The sequence below is a fragment of the Coregonus clupeaformis genome, unplaced genomic scaffold, assembly GCF_020615455.1.
Source record: "Coregonus clupeaformis isolate EN_2021a unplaced genomic scaffold, ASM2061545v1 scaf1359, whole genome shotgun sequence".
Taxonomy (NCBI): domain Eukaryota; kingdom Metazoa; phylum Chordata; class Actinopteri; order Salmoniformes; family Salmonidae; genus Coregonus; species Coregonus clupeaformis.
The window spans coordinates 111795-136188 of NW_025534813.1; the positions used below are offsets into that span (position 1 = coordinate 111795).

Below are 24394 nucleotides of genomic sequence, written 5' to 3' on the forward strand. Positions count from 1 at the left end.
CACCATAGGGATGGTGCCAGGTTTCTTCCAGATGTGACGCTTGGCATTCAGGCCAAATACTTTAATCTTGGTTTCATCAGACCAAATAATCTTGTTTCTCATGGTCTGAGAGTCTTTAGGTGCCTTTTGGCAAGCTCCAAGCGGGCTGTTATGTGCCTTTTACTGAGGAGTGGCTTTCGGTCTGGCCACTCTACCATAAAGGCCTGATTGTTGGAGTGCTGCAGAGATGGTTGTCCTTCTGGAATGTTCTCCCATCTCCACAGAGGAACTCTGGAGCTCTGTCAGAGTGACCATCGGGTTCTTGGTCACCTATCTGACCAAGGCCCTTCTCCCCTGATTGCTCAGTTCGGCCGGGCGGCCAGCTCTAGGAGGAGTCTTGGTGGTTCCAAACTTTTTCCATTTAAAAATTATGGAGGCCACTGTGTTCTTGGGGAACTTCAATGCTGCAGAAATGTTTTGGTACCCTTCCCCAGATCTGTGCCTCAACACAATCCTGTCTCGAAGCTCTACGGACAACTCCTTCGACCTCATGGCTTGGCTTTTGCACTGACATGCACTGTCAACTGTGGGAACTTATGTAGACAGGTGTGTGCCTTTCCAAGTCATGTCCAATCAATTGAATTTACCACAGGTGGACTCCAATCAAGTTGTAGAAACAACTCAAGGATGATCAATGGAAACAGGATGCACTGGAGATCAATTTGGAGTCACTTTTTCATTATGGGGTATTTTGTGTAGATTGAGGAGGAGAAAAAAACAATTTAATCAATTTTAGAATAAGGCTGTAATGTAACAAAATGTGGAAAAAGTCAAGGGGTCTGAATACTTTCCGAATGCGCTGTAGACAGAGCTAAGAGTCTCACCAAAGCAGTGCAAAATATTTTAAAAAGTATATTTATTACAACGTTTTCTGTCTGACCGCCCTCAACATGAAAAATACGGACCGCGCTGCAATGATCTCTGTCGGAGCCCGCAGCCCTCTACCTCTAAACGTCTTTGTTGTACCATTTGAAAGTGGAAAGAAATATATACAGTACCAGTCAAAAGTTTGGACACACCTACTCATTCAAGGGTTTTTCTTTATTTTTACTATTTTCTACATTGTAGAATAATAGTGAAGACGTCAAAACTATGAAATAACACATATGGAATAATGTAGTAACCAAAAAGTGTTAAACAAATCAAAATATGTGATGTTTGAGATTCTTCAAATAGCCACCCTTTGCCTTGATGACAGCTTTGCACACTCTTGGCATTCTCTCAACCATCTTCATGAGGTAGTCACCTGGAATATATTCTGAATTGTTTAACACTTTGTTGGTTACAACATTATTCCATATGTGTTATTTCATAGTTTGGATGTTATTACATTTTAGTACATTTGTCAGCCAAAACATGACACCCACCCTTTTTTTATGTGTTCTATCGCAAACTGTCATCAACATGAAGCTTTCCAACGTAACATCAACTATCCAATCAAAGCCACATTGACAATTTAAATTAGCACATCAATTACAAACAACTACAATTTAATATATTTCAATCCCACTTTGTAACGTAACAAAATGTGAAAAAGGTTCAAGGGAGTGCAGACGTTCTAAAGGCAATGTATTATATTAGGTTAACATTTCAAAATAGTCTGATGCATATCCTGTAGATCAGATCAAATAGCCTGTTGATCAGATCAAATAGCCTGTAGCTCAGATCAAGGAACGCTGTCTATACTTCCATCCCTTTTGTTATTGGCTGATTCCATCGCCAGCAATGCCCAAAAATATTATTGGAATTCTCACATAGAAACGTAATTGGGGTCTAAAATAAAAATAAGCTAAATCAATTTGCCCTTTTTCCCGATAGGGAATGTCCAATTGGTCTGAAGTGTAAGATATTGGTTTCTCCCGTGGGAGCCCCGGGTTCATATCGTGCGTGTTACATACAGTTACAATATTTGAGCGCTGCAAATCTGTGTAGCAAGCAAACAGACGATGTGTATTATTTTTAACATGCTGTGAAAGTAGTACTCACTTTTAGGAATGGGTAATCGTTTACAAGTTGCAAGCTATATCATAAACCCATCGTTGAAAACCACATTTTTCATCTTCTGTGGTTTGTTGTTCAACGGACCGGAATGAAGAAGCAGAGTTTGGGAAAAATGTATTTGGTGTCCATTAAGTCTTAAACAGCAAGGGGGCATTGTTTCCACTCCGTTGTGGCCGTCCCCATTTAAATGCAAGACCTCATCATGCCATTGTTGTGTTGTTTTACCCTCAGTGTACTAACATGAGAACTCCACTACCCTCTTTTTGGGATTTACAGGAAACACCTATTACACCCCCCTCCTCCCTCTCCCTCCAACTCTCCTCCCCCCTCCCCCTCTTGGGGTCCCCAGGTCGTTCTCTCCTGGTAACTTACTGATGGGTCTGAAGAGGGTGTCTGTGCTGCTGGTCGACTGCAGGAAAACACCGGGAGGGATTGGGTTTATGCTGTTACATACATTTATTTTGGGACACTCCCTAGATGTCCTTAATTACCATTAAATACCTTCTTAAAATGTAGACTCATTAGAAGCACTCCTACCCCATTGGTTACATTGATGATTTTAACCCATCCAAAATGCTCAAATCTAATCACAAGAGTTTGGAAAGCTGGGCCTTGAACTAACTTCGATATGAAGAAGGAACCCTAACTGTCTGTCTTTGTTTCACAGGGGACAGCCCTAACCGTCGCTCTCTCAGTAGAAGGGGCTTATCATCTGGGGAGGCTAACCAACATCATGATGCAGATGAGACAGAGAAGAGTCTCTCCAGATCAGAACACCTCAAGAAACACCAGCAGAGACTTACAGGGAAGAAATCTCACTGCTGCTTTGACTTTGGAAAGAGTTTCACCTCTTCAGCAAAACTTAAAATGCACAAGAGAATACACACAGGAGAGAAGCTTTACAGCTGTGATCAATGTGGGAAAAGATTTCCTAGATCAGACCAGCTGGTAATACACCAGAGAACACACACTGGAGAGAAGCCTTTTGATTGTGATCAGTGTGGGAAGAGATTCACTCAGTCAGGAAACCTGGCTTTACACAAGAGAATACACACAGGAGAGAAGCCTTTTGGTTGTGATCAATGTGGGAAGAGATTCACTCACTCAGGAAACCTGGCTTTACACAAGATAATACACACAGGAGAGAAGCCTTTTGGTTGTAATCAGTGTGGGAAGAGATTCACTCACTCAGGAAACCTGGCTAGACACAAGAGAATACACACAGGAGAGAAGCCTTACCACTGCTCAGACTGTGGAATGAGCTTCACCATTTCAAACGAACTTCTAGAACACCAGAGAACACACACAGGAGGGAAGCCTTTTGGTTGTGATCAGTGTGGGAAGAGATTCACTCATTCAGGAAGCCTGGAGTTACACGAGAGAATACACACAGGAGAGAAGCCTTACCACTGCTCAGACTGTGGAATGAGCTTAACCACTTCAAAAAGACTTCTAGTACACCAGAGAACACACACAAGAGAGAAGCCTTTTGGTTGTGATCAGTGTGGGAAGAGATTCACTCATTCAGGAAGCCTGTTTGGACACATGAGAATACACACAGGAGAGAAGCCTTTTGGTTGTGATCAGTGTGGGAAGAGATTCACTCAGTCAGGACACCTGGCTTTACACAAGAGAATACACACAGGAGAGAAACCTTTTGGTTGTGATCAGTGTGGGAAGAGATTCACTCGGTCAGGAAGCCTGGCTTTACACAAGAGAATACACACAGGAGAGAAGCCTTTTGGTTGTGATCAGTGTGGGAAGAGATTCACTCGGTCAGGAAACCTGGAGTTACACAAGAGAATACACACAGGAGAGAAGCCTTACCACTGCTCAGACTGTGGAATGAGCTTAACCACTTCAAAAAGACTTCTAGTACACCAGAGAACACACACAAGAGAGAAGCCTTTTGGTTGTGATCAGTGTGGGAAGAGATTCACTCATTCAGGAAGCCTGGTTGGACACATGAGAATACACACAGGAGAGAAGCCTTTTGGTTGTGATCAGTGTGGGAAGAGATTCACTCAGTCAGGACACCTGGCTTTACACAAGAGAATACACACAGGAGAGAAACCTTTTGGTTGTGATCAGTGTGGGAAGAGATTCACTCAGTCAGGAAGCCTGGCTTTACACAATAGAATACACACAGGAGAGAAGCCTTTTGGTTGTGATCAGTGTGGGAAGAGATTCACTCGGTCAGGAAACCTGGCTTTACACAAGAGAATACACACATGAGAGAAGCCTTACCACTGCTCAGACTGTGGAATGAGCTTCACCACTTCAAACGGACTTCTAGTACACCAGAGAGCACACACAGGAGAGAAGCCTTTTGGTTGTGATCAGTGTGGGAAGAGATTCACTCAGTCAGGAAGCCTGGCTTTACACAAGAGAAAACACCACAATGGTGGGTAACCTTTCCACTTTTGTTAGCTCAGTCCAGTTAATCGTAGACTAGTGTACATACACCGGAGAGAAGCTCTACAGGGTGAGTTTTGCCCCCTCAAGCTTTCTTAATGTGGCCTTCGTTAGTGTAATTTGATGTACTGTCAACAAGGGGTCCACCCTCTGAAAACTTTAACTATCCATTATTTCCAGATTTCTATTAATTGCAATGTGAGTGAAATAGTCTGTGTTTGAATGGTGTGGGCGTACGTACCCCAACAACAGAATGGTGTGGGTGTTTCCCAACAACAGGATTGGTCAGCTCAGAGAAAGCAGGGCGGTAGCTCCTCCCCCTCTCTCTGCAAGTCTATCGTTAGGGTTAAGGCAAGGGTCCGTTTAACATGTTGACTAGTTGGGATGTGGTCAGAAAAGTCCCTTAAGTATATTGAAGCAACATCTCAAGACATCAGTCAGGAAGTTAAAGCTTGGTCGCAAATAGGTGTTCCAAATGGACAATGACCCCAAGCATACATCCAACGTTGTGGCAAAATGGCTTAAGGACAACAAAGTCAAGGAATTTGAGTGGCCATCACAAAGCCCTGACCTCAATCCTATAGAACATTTGTGGGCAGAACTGAAAAAGCATTTTGTGTATATTATAATAATAATAATAATATGCCATTTAGCAGACGCTTTTATCCAAAGCGACTTAGTCATCATGTGCGCATACATTTTTACGTATGGGTGGTCCCGGGGATCGAACCCACTACCCTGGCGTTACAAGCACCATGCTCTACCAATTGAGGTACAGAGGACCACTATTAACAGCAGGGTTATAAACACACAGTCTGTGTGCTTACTAGTCATATATATATGTTGTTATTCAGCTAGCTTGTTAAGATAGCCTAGCACTACGCTAATGCTAATTAACTAGCTAGCCAACTAACGTCCACAACCATGAGCTCAATAAGCTACTCGCCCCGTACAAAAGAAGATGTGTGCTGGTTGGAGAAAGAAGCTCTGGGGCTGAACATTGTTGTGAAAGAGGAAGAGGAGGATATCACAGTGAAAGGGGAGGAGGGGGAGATGACTGTCACAGTGAAAGGGGAGGAGGGGGAGATGACTGTCACAGTGAAAGGGGAGGAGGGGGAGATTACTGTCACAGTGAAAGGGGAGGGGGGAGATGACTGTCACAGTGAAAGAGGAGAAGGAGGAGGATGGATATCTGATTAACAGCAGTGAGTTTTGTCTTGGGGAGAGGCAGAAAGCTCTGATTAGAGAAAAGGCCTGCAGTGTCACTGGCCTTTTTAACTATCCCAAAGCCTAGGACCAAGAGGCATGGAGAGGCAGCCTTTAGTTACTATGCCTCCCAGCCTCTGGAATAGCCAGAGAACCTGAGGGGGAACGAAAATGGCATTTTAAAAAATAGATCTTAAAACACACCTTTTTAGTGGTGCTTTTCCTCAGGGTGATTTTTAGTCGTGCAGTTTTTATTGTAATTCTTTAGTTTTTATCCTCTTATATTTGTGTAGTAAATATTTAGTTTTATTTTAATTGTTTTTATTCGTTTTTTTCCTGTGAAGCACATTGTGTTCCATTCCATGTCTGAAATGTGCTGTATAAATAAAGCTTGATTTGATTCTCTATGGTGTTATTAGGTCCCTAATATTGAGTTAGGCCTATAAGGTAAGATAGACTGATATGATTGAAATCTCTATGGTGTTATTGAATTTAAACAACAAGGCACTCAACCCCGTGGATTATTGAGAACAACTAATAGCTGTTCTCTTACATGACGTGAAGAGGAGTGAATAACACAACTAAGAGCTGTTTGTATTGGAGATTTTTAGTTAACTACTTAGACAACGTAACAAACCAATTATATGATTTATAAAATGTTGTAAAGTATTTATACCTCTTCCACTTTTTCACATTTTGTTGTTACAACCCTGAATTTAAAATGGATTAAATTGAGATTAATTTAGTCACTGGCATACACACAATACCCCAAAATGTCAAAGTGGAATCATGTTTTTCGAAACAAATTAATTAAAAATGAAAAGCTGATATGTCTTGAGTTAATAAGAATTCAACCTATTTGTTATGACAAGCCTAAGAAAGTTCAGGAGTAAAAATGTTCTCAACAAGTCACATAATAAGTTGCATGGACTCACTCTGTGTGCAATAATAGTGTTTAACATGATTTTTGAATGACTACCTCATCTCCGTACCCTAGACATACTGTACAATTATCTATAATTTCAAACACAGATTCAACCACAAAGACCAGGGAAGTTTTCCAATGCCTCGCAAAGAAGGGCACCTATGGGTACACGGCATTGAATATCCCTTCATTCATTACACTTTGGATGGTGTATCAATATACCCAGCCTCTACAAAGACAGAGACATCCTTCCTAACTCAGGGATTTCACCATGAGGCTAATGCTGACTTTTAAACAGTTACAGAGTTTAATGGCTGTGATAGGAGAAAACTGAGAATGGATCAACAACATTGTAGTTACTCCACAATACTAACCTAAATAACAGAGTGAAAAGAAGGAAGCCTGTACATAATAAAAAATATTCCAAAACATGCATCCTGTTTGCAACAAGGAACTAAAGTAATAATACAAAAAAATGTGGCAAAGCAATTAACTTTTTGTCCTGAATACAAAGTGTTATGTTAGGGCAAATCCAATCCAACACATTTCTGAGTACCACTCTTCAAATTTCCAAGCTTAGTGGTGGCTGCATCATGTTATGGGTATGCTTGTAATCGTTAAGGACTGGGGAGTTTTTCAGGATAAAAATTAATGGAATGAAGCTAAGCACAGGCAAAATCCTAGAGGAAAACCTGGTTCAGTCTGCTTCCACCAGACACTGTGAGATGCATTCACCTTTCAGCAGGACAATAACCTAAAACACAAGGCCAAATTTACGCTGGATTTGCTTACTAAGAAGGTAATGAATGTACTTGAGTGGCCGAGTTACAGTTTTGACTTAAATCTACTTGATAATCTATGGCAAGACCTGAGAATGGTTGTCTAGCAGTGGAGGCTCCTCTGAGTAGGAAAGGAATGAGAGCATCCTCCTCAGTGAATTTCATAAAAATGGTAAAACATTGAAAAGTTATCCTTTTTAGATAAAACTATACTAAATATTCTCACCTGTCACCAAATAATTGATTAAAACACACTGTTTTGCAATGAAGGTCTACAGTAGCCTCAACAGCACTCTGTACGATAGCACAACTCTCTTCCATAGACTTACACAGTAATTATGACAACTTCCGGAGGACGTCCTCCAACCTATCAGAGCTCTTGCAGCATGAACTGACATGTTGTCCACCCAATCAAAGGATCAGAGAATTCATCTAGTACTGAAAGCACAAGCTACAGCTAGCTAGCTAGCACTGCAGTGCATAAAATGTGGTGAGTAGTTGACTCAAAGAGAGAGAAAGACAATAGTTTAGCAGTTCTCAACAAACTAATTTATTCAAAAATGAAGGAGAAGGAAGAGAGAGAGAATTCATCATTTCTTTAATGCAGCTGGCTAGTTTAGTTACTCAAACACCCGGCTCTAACAGAGGGATGCTATGTTAGCTAGCTGGCTAGTTTAGTTACTCAAACACCCGGCTCAAACAGAGGGATGCTATGTTAGCTAGCTGGCTAGTTTAGTTACTCAAACACCCTGCTCCAACAGAGGGATGCTATGTTAGCTAGCTGGCTAGTTTAGTTACTCAAACACCCGGCTCAAACATATAAACATATCTGAATTTGTCCATTAGAAACTCTTGTTTGCAACTGTTGGACAAATGATTACACCCTAGATAAGCTAATTGCAGGCAAGAGTGTGCAAGGCGGTATTGAATGTGTCACTGTCCGTATGTCACCTACGTTGTAAACTTTCATTCATAGACTAGGTTGTAGCAACCTCATGATGGGTATAGGGAAATTTTGAGTATCATATAGTAGCCTAAACCTATCGATGTTACATTGAACTGGCTGAATGGAATATGAATGACAGTCATCCAACATGCTGTAATAGAAATGAGGCCATGCTCATTAAAAAATAAATAATGGTCCTCCCTCATCTTAAACGGCACTTACGGCCACTGTTGTCTAGCAATGATCAACAACCAATTTGACGGAGCTTGAAGAATTTGTAAAATAACAATGGGAAAATGTTGCACAATCCAGGTTTAGAAAGCTCTTAGAGACTTACCCAGAAAGACTCAACTGTAACCGCTGCTAAAAGGTGCTTCTATAAAGTATTGACTCGGGTGTGAATACTTACACTACAGGTCAAAGGTTTTAGAACACCTACTCATTCAAGGGTTTTTCTTTATTTTGACTATTTTCTACATTGTAGACTAATAGTGAAGACATCAAAACTATGAAATAACACATATGGAATCATGTAGTAACCAAAAAAGTGTTAAACAATTCAAAACATGTTTTATATTTGAGATTCTTCAAATAGCCACCCTTTGCCTTGATGACAGATTTGCACACTCTTGCCATTCTCTCTACCAGCTTCACCTGGAATACTTTTCCAACAGTCTTGAAGGAGTTCCCACATATGCTGAGCACTTGTTGGCTGCTTTTCCTTCACTCTGCGGTCCGACTCATCCGAAACCATCTCAATTTGGTTTAGGTCGTGGGATTGTGGAGGCCAGGTCATCTGATGCAGCACTACATCACTCTCCTTCTTGGTAACATAGCCCTTACATAGCCTGGAGGTGTGTTGGGTCATTGTCCTGTTGAAAAACAAATGATAGTCCCACTAAGCCCAATCAAGATGGAATGGCGTATCGCTGCAGAATGCTGTGGTAGCCATGCTGGTTAAGTGTGCCTTGAATTCTAAATAAATCACAGACAGTGTCACCAGCAAACCACCCCCACACCATAACACCTCCTCCTCCATGCTTTACGGTGGGAAATACACATGCGATCATCCATTAACCCACACCGCATCTCACAAAGACACTGCGGCTGGAACCAAAAATCTCAATTTGGACTCCAGACCAAAGGACAAATTTCCATCGGTCTAATGTCCATTGCTTGTGTTTCTTGGCCCAAGCAAGTCTCTTCTTCTTATTGGTGTCCTTTAGTAGTTTTTTCTTTGCAGCAGTTCGACCATGAAGGACTGATTCACACAGTCCCCTCTGAACAGTTGATGTTGAAGTGTGTATGTGACTTGAACTCTGAAGCATTTATTTGGGCTGCAATTTCTGAGGCTGGTAACTCTCATGAACTTATCCTCTGCAGCAGAGGTAACTGGGTCTTCCATTCCTGTGGCGGTCCTTATGAGAGCCAGTTTCATCATAGAGCTTGATGGTTTTTGCGACTGCACTTTAAGAAACATTCAAAGTCTTGAAATGAGTGACTGATCTTCATGTCTTAAAGTAATGATGGACTGTCCTTTCTCTTTGCTTATGTGAGCTGTTCTTGCCATAATATGGACTTGGTCTTTTACCAAATATGGCTATATTCTGTATACCCCCTCCTTACCTTGTCACAACAAAACTGATTGAATCAAATGCATTAAGAAGGAAAGAAATTCCACAAATAAACTTTTAAGAAGTCACACCTGTTTATTGAAATGCATTCCAGGTGACTACCTCATGAAGCTGGTTGAGAGAATGTCAAGAGTGTGCAAAGCTGTCATCAAGGCAAAGGGTGGCTATTTGAAGAATCACAAATATTTTTTAGACCCCAGGAAGAGGCAGCAGCTAATGGGGATTCCTAATGAATACAAATACTTTTTTGGTTACTACATTATTCCATATGTGTTATTTCATAGTTTTGATGTCGTCACTATTATTCTACAACGTAGAGCATAGTAAAAATTAAGAAAAACCCTTGAATGAGTAGGTGTTCTAAAACTTTTGACCGGTAGTGTCTGCCATTTAGATATTTCTGTATTTAATTTAAATAGATTTATGCACGAGGAGGGTTCATGACATGCTGGTTCAGGTAGCCGCTACAGGACAGTTGGATATTATTTTTTAAAATCTATTGGTAGCTGATTAGTATGCATGGACATTTTGGCCTGCCCATAGCGACGGGTGTGCACTCACTAACTGTAACTCGCTCTGGATAAGAGCGTCTGCTAGATGACTCAAATGAGAAAATGACGACCAAATAGAGGCCTACCAATAAACCTTTATCCATTAGCTAAAGCAAAGCTTTACATGCTCTTGCACCACAGGAACCCTATCATCGATTAATTAGGCATGCAGCCGCATAGACATGTCTCTATTTCAGCACGATGTACAGCGATCGGTTTGTGAGTGGATATCTGGCTGAAACATTCGATTTTATTTTAATATTAGGGAGAAGCCCAAAGTCCAACCTTGCGGGGTCCAGAGAAACTGCGTTAACTTTAGAAAATGAGCTACTAAAAGCAGAAGGCTTCTTCCTACGACTGGAGTATTATTTGAATGTTGGCCGAATCCCAACATTTCAGTTGAAAGGAAGTGAAGGCGGAGCCTGGCTCTTTTCTCTTGTGACTTTACGCTCCGTGCAGAGTAGAACACCAGACAACATGATTGAACAAAGGAGGAATGTTAAAATGATATCGGACGGTAACTTTTGAAAATGAGCTAAACAGAAGCCTACTGCTGGAGTATTATTTGTATGTTGGCGGAAGTCATTTTTTTCACGCGAACGGAAGTGAAGTTGGAGTCACATGTTCTCTATTCTCCATTTTGTCTTGTGACTTTAGGCAGAGAGTCAAATGTTGAAATATAACGTCTCGGTCCTCTACCTCCCTGATCATAAAGGTCCGTAGACTACATATAAACATTGTTATCTAGTTAACTTCGCCTGAACTCTGCAATCGACCATAAATACACGTTTCTACAATGAATCAGGTGAGTTTAGAATCATTTTAACATTTTAATAACGGGTCTTTGTAGCCTACTTCCTGCTTTTACACCGCACGCATTTAATGGTCCTTGACTTTTGGAAAATCATTTGTGTAGTTTAGCTGGTTACTCGTAGCCAGGCCGGCGGCAGGATGAACTCGGCAAGGGGGCATCAGAAATGACTAAGGGGGCACAACTATTTTCGCTTGCTGATAACACAGGATGGATAATAATCGATAGTACAATTACACACAATGTATTTGCAGCCACGCACGGCTGTCTTGCAGCAAGAATACAGGCTACTGCACCGCTTTACAAACATGGACAATCCATAAATAGCAAGTTATGACAACGCTACACAGCTACATGCACAATACCCAACAATCCAATGCAAAACAGTTGCTAATTACCGTAATAACACTTCCTCGTGCCAATACAATGCATTTCCAATCGCGGAAAGCAAACAATAATGTACAATGCACTACCAACGATTATCGGTACAATACAAGCGTCTTCCACAAGAGTGCGGTTACGCTGGATGATAACAGGAATAATTCAACTAATTTGGCAAACTAGCTAGCGTGGAAATGATATTATGAAATATATTACCTTCAACAGTGTTATCTTGTGATCAAGCCATCAATGTTATGTGATTAATTGGTGTCGTAAAAATGTTAGCTAACGGGTTAGCAATTAGCATGTATTCATAATTTACATCAAATAAAACTTTAATTTCAGTTATGTGCATTGACATAAACAATGAAAACACTGTTGGAGTTTGTGTTGCAGAGGTGCACTTGGAAAGTAAAGGAAGAAATACAATAATATATATATTTTAGACATTTTTTTTTTTTTACAAATAAATAATTTCATATGAACACAAACAAAACAAACAATTTAAATCTCCACCTCCATCCCTATATTGTCACAAAAATCACAATGTAAATCCAGCTCCACTGCTACCTCTGGATCCCACAGCACACACCTGCAGTGGAACCAGTGCTGGCAGAAGTCACAGCACACCCATGGCACCTCGGATCTACACTCCTGAGGGGAGCTTGCAGGCGGATCATGCTCCCCGCAGCGGGTGGTCTTCTTTTATAAAAAATAAAATAAAAATAACATTTATTAACATGGTTTTGCAAAATGTAGAAGTTCTTCAACAACAATAGTAATTGATATAACTGAGAGAGAAAAACAGATGAAGTACCTGAGAGTGGTGCCATGGGTGGCGTGACAGAGGTGACCGGTGGAGCTTTTCTCTTACTTTTCTGTGCTGCAGTTTGAGAAAAAGTAGTGTTAGACAGAGCATGTTTCATGAAAACCCTTTTCAACTTTTCTACATCAATACCTCTGGAGGAAGCTGCAGAAGTTTTGGAGGAGGTGGAGATGACTTGAGGGCTGGTGCTATGGACTGTAGATATGTAAAGAGAGAATTTTTTATATTTTTTTACGTTGCTGTTTTATAAAACAGATAAGTCCATTTTTTTTGTAATTTAACATGTGTTTACCTGTGGAGGTGGCTGTATTCAAATTGCAGGGGGCAGGGACACCAGAGGAGGCCGTGTTGGTGGTGACAGACGGGGGGGTGGTGTGCATTGGGGTGGTGGTGGACAAAACCGCCGATGATGGCTTGGAGGAGCTTGTGTTTGTAATGGTGGGGTTGAGGGGCCAACGATGGTGTGGCTGGGAGAGTAGGCACGTGGCCTTCTTCTGCAGCTGGGGACTCCGGCGGCTCCTACAGGTGTTGCACACTGGGAGGCACTGGCAGTGGTGATGCAGCTGTCAGGAGCAGGGGGTCCAGCAGAGGCGATGGCGTCAATGGTCTCATCCATGGCAGCCCTCTCCTGTGCCCACTGTGATCTGAGGGCTGCCCGACGCTCTTTCTCCTCTGCCTCGGCCCTCTCCTTCTCACCCCTCTCCTGCCACTGGCGCGTGTATTCCTCCCCGGTGAGGCATGTGGCGACCACAGGGAGTCTTCTGTATCGGTCTGGCTGATACTTCAGGACAGTAAGGATGTGCCCCAGGTCCTTCGCTATCAGCCCACCCTCTATTAGGGGGTGCTCTTCTAGGGCTGGGACTGGAGCAGGGGCTGAGGGTCCTCCTCTGGTCACTGGGGAGGAGGTGCTGATGGACGGCACAGTGCTGCTGGTTCCAGGAGAGGCGGTGGTGGGACCCGGTAGGGACCGAGACGGCATTAAACGGGACCCTTCAATGGCTGAAGGGTGAAAAGGGAAGAGGCCACACTTCTTAAACCCTTCCACCACATAGCGCATGTCCTTGCAGCGCTGGTACGGGTAGCGGAATACTCTCCCCCTGTCCAGGGTGTCCGGCCTCATGCTCAGGTTCTTGTGCCTCTTCCTGAACATTTCCCACCACCTCTTCCCAAGTGGTGGGATTGTTTCCCCTGGGTGCCGAAACCTACAATAGAATAGAATGTATAATTGTCCATCCAGGATGAACATGTTTGTTTTGGCATCACCATACACATCCACATTTACATCACACACATTGAGAACAGTCAGTCCACCAATCTACATACATAAACGCATAGAACACCAAATACCTGCTTATTTTGTCAGCGTATTTCATCAGCCTCTGTCTGGTGAAGGGGAACCCATGGCTGGCGCAGTAGATACAGTACTGCACCAGAGAATGTTCATCCTCTGGTGCAAGCAATGTGGGTGGTCCACTGCGACAACCATGGGTCACCCGGCCGCTCAGCCTGTCCGCCAGGGTCTGCCGAGGTACACCATGCACCTTGGTAGATAAGAAAATAAAACTGTTACTAGCAGATAAAATTCACATACACATGGTAATCTCCTAAAAACAAAAGATGCCTAACCTTGGCAGCCTGGCGGATAGCCATCCCTGCCCCGCAGTCCTCCATGGCATGGAACATATCCACCTCACTCCACTGCTTCCTCTTGACTTTCTCCATGCTGTGGTGTTAATACATGTAGCTAAATAACTTGGCATACTAGACACATTTTAGACAGATAACTCAATCTGAATATGTATAAACATTTACATTTCAGAGCTAAGGCATTGAAAGGTGATGAAAGTTTTCACATTAACTGAAAGTGTACCCACGTTTTTTGTTTGATGTTATCTGTAATGAAAATTTGTGTCCCAGTTAGTTTAATATTTACATTTACATTTTAGTCATTTAGCAGACGCTCTTATCCAGAGCGACTTACAGTTAGTGAGTGCATACATTTTTCACACTGGCCCCCCGTGGGAAACAAACCCACAACCCTGGCTCCCGCTCAGCCCAGTCAAAACTGTTCGCTGCTCTGGCACCCCAATGGTGGAACAAGCTCCCTCACGACGCCAGGACAGCGGAGTCACTCACCACCTTCCGGAGACATTTGAAACCCCACCTCTTTAAGGAATACCTGGGATAGGATAAAGTATTCCTTCTAACCCCCCCCCAAAAAAAAATTTGTAAAGTGGTTATCCCACTGGCTATAGGGTGAACGCACCAATTTGTGAGTCGCTCTGGCTAAGAGCGTCTGCTAAATGACTAAAATGTAAATGTAAAATGTAAATGCCATGAGCTACAGGGGACTGATGCATACATTGTAACATTTGACTAAATACTGCCTCTATGTAGCTGTTGTAAGATGAAACATAGCCAACAGTGATAGGTGTCAAAATATTCATGGTTCAAAATACATTTTTGCAGATTGTGCAAAACGCCCCCGTCAAAGGACTCCAATTCTGAAAAGGTCAAACTTGACAACATTCAGCTGTTTTCGTGATATGTATTATCTAACGCTTACAATTTCTTTCCTTTTTGCTGTCTTAACAGTTCTATCAACATTTAGCAACTAAGCTAGCAACATTAGAAAATCAGTTTGCTATATTTCAGAGGTAAAAAGTTGGATATTAAATGAGGTGTGGTCTGTCGCGCAGTCGAATTTTACAATATGCAGCGTGTTCCACAAAACGTGTACATATAACTTTTTTGAAAACTCTCAAAACCGAACTTAACTTACAAAAATTGCAATGAAAATCGGTGGTCAGCTAGCTAGAAGGGTGTCGTTAGTCGCAAAACGTACAGTTATTTTCCAGTCCATTTAAATGTCGAACTCGAGGTGATTTAGTCCTCCAACCGCTAGAGAGAGTCCGAAGTTAGGGAGTGTCCGATGTTGAGGGAAAATTAGCTACATCGTTACTCAGCCATTGGTCAAGGTCTGCCCACCCTCATCAATGTAATGCAAAGCACCTCTTCTACATTATAAAACAACATTAAAAACAATCCGCTTTTTATATTATAAACCAAACATTTCCAATCCAATCACAGAAATCAAGCAGTACAGTCGTGGTGTAAAAGTTTTAGAATGACACAAGTATTGGTCTTCACAAAGTTTGCTGCTTCAGTGTTTTTAGATATTTTTGTCAGATGTTACTATGGTATACTGAAGTATAATTACAAGCATTCCATAAGTGTCAAAGGCTTTTATTGACAATTACATTACGTTTATGCAAAGAGTCAATATTTGCAGTGTTGACCCTTCTTTTTCAAGACCTCTGCAATCCGCCCTGGCAGGCTGTCATTATTGTGGATTATTGGGAATAGTCACATGTACAGGGTTGCAGGTGGTCATTATTGAGATTAGTGTCAATATTCACATGTACAGGGTTGCAGGTGGTCATTATTGGGGATTATTGTGAATATTCACATGTACAGGGTTGCAGGTGGTCATTATTGGGGTTTATTGTGAAAATTCACATGTACAGGGTTGCAGGTGGTCATTATTGAGATTATTGTCAATAGTCACATGTACAGGGTTGCAAGTGGTCATTATTGGGGTTTATTGTTAATAGTCACATGCACAGGGTTGCAGGTGGTCATTATTGGGGATTATTGTGAATAGTCACATGTACAGGGTTGCAGGTCATTATTGTGAATAGTCACATGTACAGGGTTGCAGGTGGTCATTATTGGGGTTTATTGTGAATAGTCACATGTACAGGGTTGCATGTGGTCATTATTGTGGATTATTGGGAATAGTCACATGTACAGGGTTGCAGGTCATTATTGGGGATTAGTGTCAATAGTCGCATTTACAGGGTTGCAGGTGGTCATTATTGGGGTTTATTGTGAATAGTCACATGTACAGGGTTGCATGTGGTCATTATTGTGGATTATTGGGAATAGTCACATGTACAGGGTTGCAGGTCATTATTGGGGATTAGTGTCAATAGTCGCATGTACAGGGTTGCAGGTGGTCATTATTGGGGATTATTGTGAGTAGTCACATGTACAGGGTTGCAGGTGATCATTATTGTGAATAGTCACATGTGCAGGGTTGCAGGTGGTCATTATTGGGGATTATTGTGAATAGTCACATGTACAGGATTGCAGGTGGTCATTATTATTGGGGATTATTGTGAATAGTCACATGTGCAGGGTTGCAGGTGATCATTTTTTGGGATTATTGTGAATAGTCACATGTACAGGGTTGCAGGTGGTCATTATTGGGGATTATTGTGAGTAGTCACATGCTATATGTTAATATTATATATTATTATAATATATGCAAATACTTATTTCCCTCATTTAAAATGCAAATCAATTTATAAAATTTTTGACATGCGTTTTTCTGGATTTTGTTGTTGTTATTCTGTCTCTCACTGTTCAAATAAACCTACCATTAAAATTATAGACTGATCATTTCTTTGTCAGTGGGCAAACGTACAAAATCAGCAGGGGATCAAATACTTTTTTCCCTCACTGTATGTAGTTGAATCTGTTTGAAAATCAATACTTGACTGAGGGACCTTCCAGATGTTGTATGTGGGGACAGAGGAAGGGTTAGTCATTCAAAAAATCAAGTTAACCGCTATTATTTACTGAGTCTATATCACTTATTATGTGATTTGTAAAGCCCAACTTTACTTATGAACTAATTTAGGCTTGCCTAAACAAAGGGGGTGAATACTTATGCAATGACTATATTTTAGTTATTTATTTGGATTTGATTGTACAAATTTGTAGAATTTTGTTTTCACTTACACATTATTTTGTTTTATTTTATGAATTACGGAAAATTATAATCAAATCTATTTCAATCCCACTTTTTAAAGCAACAAAATGTGAAAGAAGTTCTAGTGGGTGTAGACTTTCCATAGGAACTGTATAGCCTAATAATATTTAGGAAGTTAATTTCCTTGGGAAGATAACTGCCGTGCTTCTCCATCCAGTCATATATAGACTACTCTATTTAATTGAGACCAAACGCTCACCTGATCTGGCACGCCCAACTAGGAGATGAGAGGACTCTGAACTAGGAGAGGAGAGGTATGGCTGCTGAACTAGGACAGGAGAGGTATGGCTGCTGAACTAGGACAGGAGAGGTATGGCTGCCAAACTAGGAGAGGAGAGGAGAGGTATGGCTGCCCAACTAGGAGAGGAGAGGAGAGGTATGGCTGCTGAACTAGGAGAGGAGAGGTATGGCTGCCCAACTAGGAGAGGAGAGGTATGGCTGCTGAACTAGGAGAGGAGAGGTATGGCTGCTGAACTAGGAGAGGAGAGGTATGGCTGCTGAACTAGGAGAGGAGAGGTATGGCTGCTGAACTAGGAGAGGAGAGGTATGGCTGCTGAACTAGGACAGCAGAGGTATGGCTGCCCAACTAGGAGAGGACAGGAGAGGTATGGCTGCCCAACTAGGAGAGGAGAGGAGAGGTATGGCTGCCCAACTAGGAGAGTAGAGGTATGGCTGCTGAACTAGGAGAGAAGAGGTATGGCTGCCGAACTAGGAGAGGAGAGGTATGGCTGCTGAACTAGGAGAGGAGGGGTATGGCTGCTGAACTAGGAGAGGAGAGGTATGGCTGCTGAACTTGAAGCAGCAAGAAAGATGAGCGGTCCGTTGCACTTTCTCTTGACCTACGTTTTGCACGTAGGATATAGCCTGTCTTTTAGGAGAGGGAATATTTTCTGTCAGAGACAAATAAATGGATAGTTAATATATATTGAGAAGGAGAAGACTCAACGCTCGCTACCCATGTTGCGCCTTTTGCTTTATATTGATAATCACATTTTGGGATTTCACCTCGACTCACGTTGGTTGAGCGTCCCCAACTTCTTTCTATTAACAGACACTGTAGTAAACTATAGCCTAATTATATTTAAGTGAATTTCCTTGGAAAGATAACTGCCACGTGATTTATTATCCCATTCATAGGTAGCCTGGTAGGCTAGTGTGTGAATAATTTGACAGAGTTGCTTTTAGTACAATAGCTAGGCTAACGCATACACAGCAGAAAGACACCGTTTCCAAATAATCTGCGGGACAAGTATATTTATCACAACGTTTTCTGTCTGACCGCCCTCAACATGAAAAATACGGACCGCGCTGCAATGATCTCTGTCGGAGCCCGCAGCCCTCTACCTCTAAACGACTTTGTTGTACCATTTGAAAGTGGAAATAAATATATACAGTTCCAGTCAAAAGTTTGGACACACCTACTCATTCAAGGGTTTTTCTTTATTTTTACGTTGTAGAATAATAGTGAAGACATCAAAACTATGAAATAACACACATGGAATGATGTAGTAACCAAGAAAGTGTTAAACAGATCAAAATATATTTTATATTTGAGATTCTTCAATGTAGCCACCCTTTGCCTTGATGACAGCTTTGCACACTCTTGGCATTCTCTCAACCATCTTCATGAGGTAGTCACCTGGAATATATTCTGATTTGTTTAACACTTTGTTGGTTACAACATGATTCCATATGTGTTATTTCATAGTTTGGATGTTATTACATTTTAGTACATTTGTCAGCCAAAACATGACACCCACCCTTTTTTTTCATGTGTTCTATCGCGAACTGTCATAAACATAAAGTTTTCCAACATAGCATCAACTATACAACTATCCATTTCAAAATAGTCTGATTCATATCCTGTAGATCAGTTCAAATAGCCTGAAGATCAGTTCAAATACCCTGAAGATCAGATCAAATAGCCTGTAGATCAGATCAAGGAACGCTGTCTATACTTCCATCCCTTTTGTTATTGGCTGATTCCATCGCCAGCAATGGCCAAAAATATTCTTGGAATTCTCACATAGAAACATAATTGGGGTATAATATAAAAATAAGCTAAATCAATTTGCCCTTTTTCCCGATAGGGAATGTCCTATTGGTCTGAAGTGTAAGATATTAGTTTCTCCCGTGGGAGCCCCGGGTTCATATCATGCGTGTTACATACAGTTACAATATTTGAGCGCTGGAAATCTGCGTAGCAAGCAAGCAAACAGACTGTGTATTATTTTTAACATGGTGTGAAAGTAATACTCACTTTTAGGAATGGGCAGGGGCGGTGTGTTCAATAGGGCAATATGGGCGACGCACTGCCAAACGGGAAAAGGAAGGGATTTTTTTTCTAATCAATTATATCACGGCAACAGTAGTTATCAGTGTTGTAATCTAGACGTCTGATCTGCCACAGTGCCACTAAATGTCCAATCAGGCTAAAGTCGTGCTTCAAATGCCCCCCCCTTTTGGGGCGATTTCAGTCAGGTTGAAAATCGCCCAGAAGTCTGTCATAGACTCCCATGTAAAATCTATTTTTTTCAAATATCAGAGCTTTCGATAAAATCTCTATGGGTTTCTGAGGGCTTGCACTTACGCGCTTTCGTCATACGTAACGTAACCATGAACGTAACTAAGAAAAGAGCGGGTAGCCTCATCAATCAATTCACGTACTACTATCAAGATGGCTATAGCGTTCAGTGCAACTCGATTGTCTCTTTGAAATAAGTTACTTTTTGTCGGCGAACAAATCAAGATAAATTGGCAACGTAACAATTAGGACCTCCCAGACCAAATTTAATAATTCAACAGGTTTCTACTAAAGGGGGGAAGTCCTACACCCGAGGATTTTCCAAAAATTGGTACGAACGAAAAACCTGGCTAGCAGGCTGCGATGTAGCTAATGCAGTCTTCTGCTACCCCCTGCTTACTCTTTCACCCTGAAGGCGGCACGGCAGACAGCACCGCTTGGACAGCGACTGGTGTGTAACGGACATGCACCATCTTTCAGGAAAGATTAAGAAACATGAGCTGTCAAAGACCCACATGGATAGCTGTTTGAGATTGTCTGCTTTGGGGAGAGTGAACATTCCCACTCAACTGGATGAGGGATACAGGCTAGCTGTCCGCCGCCACAACGATGAGGTTAGTGTTGATAATCACAAGTTTACTGGAGAACTGAAACTGACAAGGCTGACAAGATAGGACCCTTTTGTCCATTGTTATTGGATAGGAACAGAACTTATAACCAGCTCCTGACCTAAATAGATCTTAGCACAACATTTTACTCAACATATCATATTCCATATTCACTATAACAAATATATTTACTACGACATTAGCAAGAACCGCCACATCCTCAGCCGGCTAATCCAGTGTGTGAAGTTTTGCGGAGTGTTTGAGTTAGCTTTGCGAGGCAAAGATGAAACTGAGGGCTCCACCAACCATGGTAAGCCAACACTTTTGAGATCAGTCAATAAATGCTTCTGGTATTGACTTATATGCTGCCCCTGTCTTCATGTTGTTGCTGGACATATCTTTTTTAAAATGTGTGTAGGTCACCTAAATCATCAGAAAAATTGCCCCCCCCGAGAATTTTTTCAGGAGCCGCCACTGGGAATGGGTAATCGTTTACAAGTTGCAAGCTATATCATAAACCCATCGTTGAAAACCACATTTTTCATCTTCTGTGGTTTGGTAACTTCCTGTTGTTCAACAGACCGGAATGAAGTAGCAGAGTTTAGAAAAAAATTATTTGGTGTCCGTTAAGTCTTAAACAGCAAGGGGGCATTGTTTCCACTCCGTTGTGGCCGTCCCCATTTAAATGCAAGACCTAGTCAAACCATTGTTGTGTTGTTTTACCCTCAGTGTACTAACATGAGTACTCCACCACCCTCTTTTTAGGATTTACAGGAAACACCTATCCCACCCCCCTCCTCCCTCTCCCTCCAACCCTCCTCCCCCCACCCCCTCTTGGGGTCCCCAGGTCGTGCCTCTCCTGGTAACTTACTGCTGGGTCTGAAGAGGGTGTCTGTGCTGCTGGTCGACTGCAGGAAAACACCGGGACGGAGTGGGTTTATGCTCTTACATACATTTATTTTGGGACACTCCCTAGATGTCCTTAATTACCATTAAATACAATCACTAACCTTCTTAAAATGTAGACTCATTAGACGCACTCCTACCCCATTGGTTACATTGATGATTTTAACCCATCCAGAATGCTCAAATCCGATCACAAGAGTTTGGAAAGCTGGGCCTTGAACTAACTTCGATATGAAGAAGGAACCCTAACTGTCTGTCTTTGTTTCACAGGGGACAGCCCTAACCGTCGCTCTCTCAGTAGAAGGGGATTATCATCTGGGGAGGCTAACCAACATCATGATGCTGACGAGGCAGAGAAGAGTCTCTCCAGATCAGAACACCTCAAGAAACACCAGCAGAGACTTACAGGGAAGAAATCTCACTGCTGCTTTGACTGTGGAAAGAGTTTCACATCTTCAGCAAGACTTAAAACACACCAGAGAATACACACAGGAGAGAAGCCTTACAGCTGTGATCAATGTGGGAAGAGATTCACTGAGTCAGGAAGCCTGGCCGGACACAAGAGAATACACACAGGAGAGAAGCCTTTTGGTTGTGATCAATGTGGGAAGAGATTCACTCATTCAGGAAGCCTGGCCGGACACAAGAGAATACACACAGGAGAGAAGCCTTTCAGCAAACACAGAGAGAAGCCTTTTGGTTGTGATCAGTGTGGGAAGAGATTCACTCAGTCAGGAAGCCTTGCTGGACACAAGAGAAAACACACAGGAGAGAAATCTTACAGCTGTGATCAATGTGGGAAGAGTTTTCCTAGATCAGACCAGCTTGTAATACACCAGAGAAAACACACTGGAGAGAAGCCTTACCACTGCAACTGTGGGAAGAGTTTTGCTCAATCGGGAAGTCTGATAAAGCACCAGCGCATACACACAGGAGAGAAACCTTACAGCTGTGATCAATGTGGGAAGAGTTTTCCTAGGTCAGACAAGCTGGTAATACACCAGAGAACACACACTGGAGAGAAGCCTTACCACTGTTCTGACTGTGGAATGAGCTTAGCCACTTCACAAGGACTTCTACTACACAAGAGAAAACACACTGGAGAGAAGCCTTTTGGTTGTGATCAGTGTGGGAAGAGATTCACTCATTCAGGACACCTGGCTGTACACAAGAGAATACACACAGGAGAGAAGCCTTTTGGTTGTGATCAGTGTGGGAAGAGATTCACTCAGTCAGGAAGCCTGGTTGAACACAAGAGAAAACACACAGGAGAGAAGCCTTTTGGTTGTGAACAGTGTGGGAAGAGATTCACTCAGTCAGGACACCTGGCTGGACACAAGAGAACACACACAGGAGAGAAACCTTATAGCTGTGATCAATGTGGGAAGAGATTCACTCATTCAAGAAGCCTGGCTTTACACAAGAGAATACACACAGGAGAGAAACCTTTTGGCTGTGATCAGTGTGGGAGCAGATTCACTCAGTCAGGACACCTGATTGAACACAAAGAGAATACACACAGGAGAGAAACCTTACCATTGCTCAGACTGTGGAATGAGTTTACGCACTTCAAAAGGACTTCTAATACACAAGAGAACACACACAGGAGAGAAACCTTATAGCTGTGATCAATGTGGGAGGAGATTCACTCATTCAGGAAGCCTCGCTAAACACAAGATAATACACACAGGAGAGAAGCCTTTTGGTTGTGATCAGTGTGGGAAGAGATTCACTCGGTCAGGACACCTGGCTGGACACAAGAGAACACACACAGGAGAGAAGCCTTACCACTGCTCAGACTGTGGAATGAGCTTAGCCACTTCACAAGGACTTCTACTACACGTGAGAACACACACAGGAGAGAAGCCTTTTGGTTGTGAACAGTGTGGGAAGAGATTCACTCAGTCAGGACACCTGGCTGGACACAAGAGAACACACACAGGAGAGAAGCCTTACCACTGCTCTGACTGTGGAATGAGCTTAGCCACTTCACAAGGACTTCTACTACACATGAGAAAACACACAGGAGAGAAGCCTTTTGGTTGTGATCAGTGTGGGAAGAGATTCACTCAGTCAGGACACCTGGCTGGACACAAGAGAAAACACCACACTGTTGGGTAACCTTTCCACTTTTGTTAGCTCAATCCAGTTAATGGTAGACTAGTGTACACACACCGGAGAGAAGCCCTACAGGGTGAGTTTTGCCACCTCAAGCTTTCTTAATGTGGCCTTCCTTAGTGTAATTTGTTGTACTGTCAACAAGGGGTCCACCCTCTGATAACTTTAACTATCCATTATTTCCAGATTTCTATAAATTGCAATGTGAGTGAAATAGTCTGTTTGAATGGTGTGGGCGTACGTACCCCAACAACAGAATGGTGTGGGTGTTTCCCAACAACAGGATTGGTCAGCTCAGAGAAAGCAGTGCGGTAGCTCCTCCCCCTCTCTCTGCAAGTCTATTGTTAGGGTTAAGGCAAGGGTCTGTTTAACATGTAGACTAGTTGGGATTTGGTCAGAAAAGTCCCTTAAGTCGCTGCCGTCCCACAGTCTGTTGACAGATGCTATGATACCAGTTAAGTCTGTTCACCAGAGATTACAGAAATGTTGGCAGGTAGATTTCTTTGGTTTGCTTAGCGAGCAAGCTAGAGGGATCTGAAGACTGATAACAATGTCTGAGGACAATTCACCATCACCATGATCAACCCTGTCTACCATCCAACTCACCATCACCATGATCAACCCTGTCTACCAGCCAACTCACCATGATCAACCCCGTCTACCATCCAGCTCACCTTATTTTGAAATGACATGATAATGTTTGGCAGAATGAACACAGTGTAGTGAATATTTTCCCAAATTGCGTTACCCACTCCAGTCAACAGATGACGATGTGAGTCTTTCAAGAGCTGTTTCCTCCAGTGGACAGGACGCTTTTTCAACAACAACACGGACTCATCAGCCGCATCGGTAGCTTGCTAGCAAACAAACAAACCGCAAAGTTTGCT

The 24394-nt window shown here is 42.3% G+C and overlaps 1 protein-coding gene and 1 pseudogene across 1 annotated transcript; both read left to right on the forward strand.

Moving 5' to 3' along the window:
• The first annotated feature begins 3792 nt into the window (after positions 1-3792).
• LOC123486940 lies at positions 3793-4695 on the forward strand (annotated as a pseudogene).
• Positions 4696-11292: 6597 nt separating this feature from the next.
• Positions 11293-23732, forward strand: LOC123486944 (zinc finger protein 160-like). Its single transcript, XM_045218106.1, has 3 exons — positions 11293-11301; positions 21869-22890; positions 22976-23732. Exons 1-3 carry the CDS (start codon positions 11293-11295, stop codon positions 23508-23510), a joined length of 1566 nt encoding a protein of 521 aa, XP_045074041.1. The 3' UTR covers positions 23511-23732.
• Positions 23733-24394: the final 662 nt, after the last annotated feature.

Excerpts from the sequence above, each read along its gene's own strand:
- LOC123486944 (XM_045218106.1), top strand. Across the intron at positions 22,891-22,975 it reads CAGTCAGGACACCTGATTGA|ACACAAGAGAACACACACAG; the intron begins ACACAAAGAGAA and ends AGGACTTCTAAT.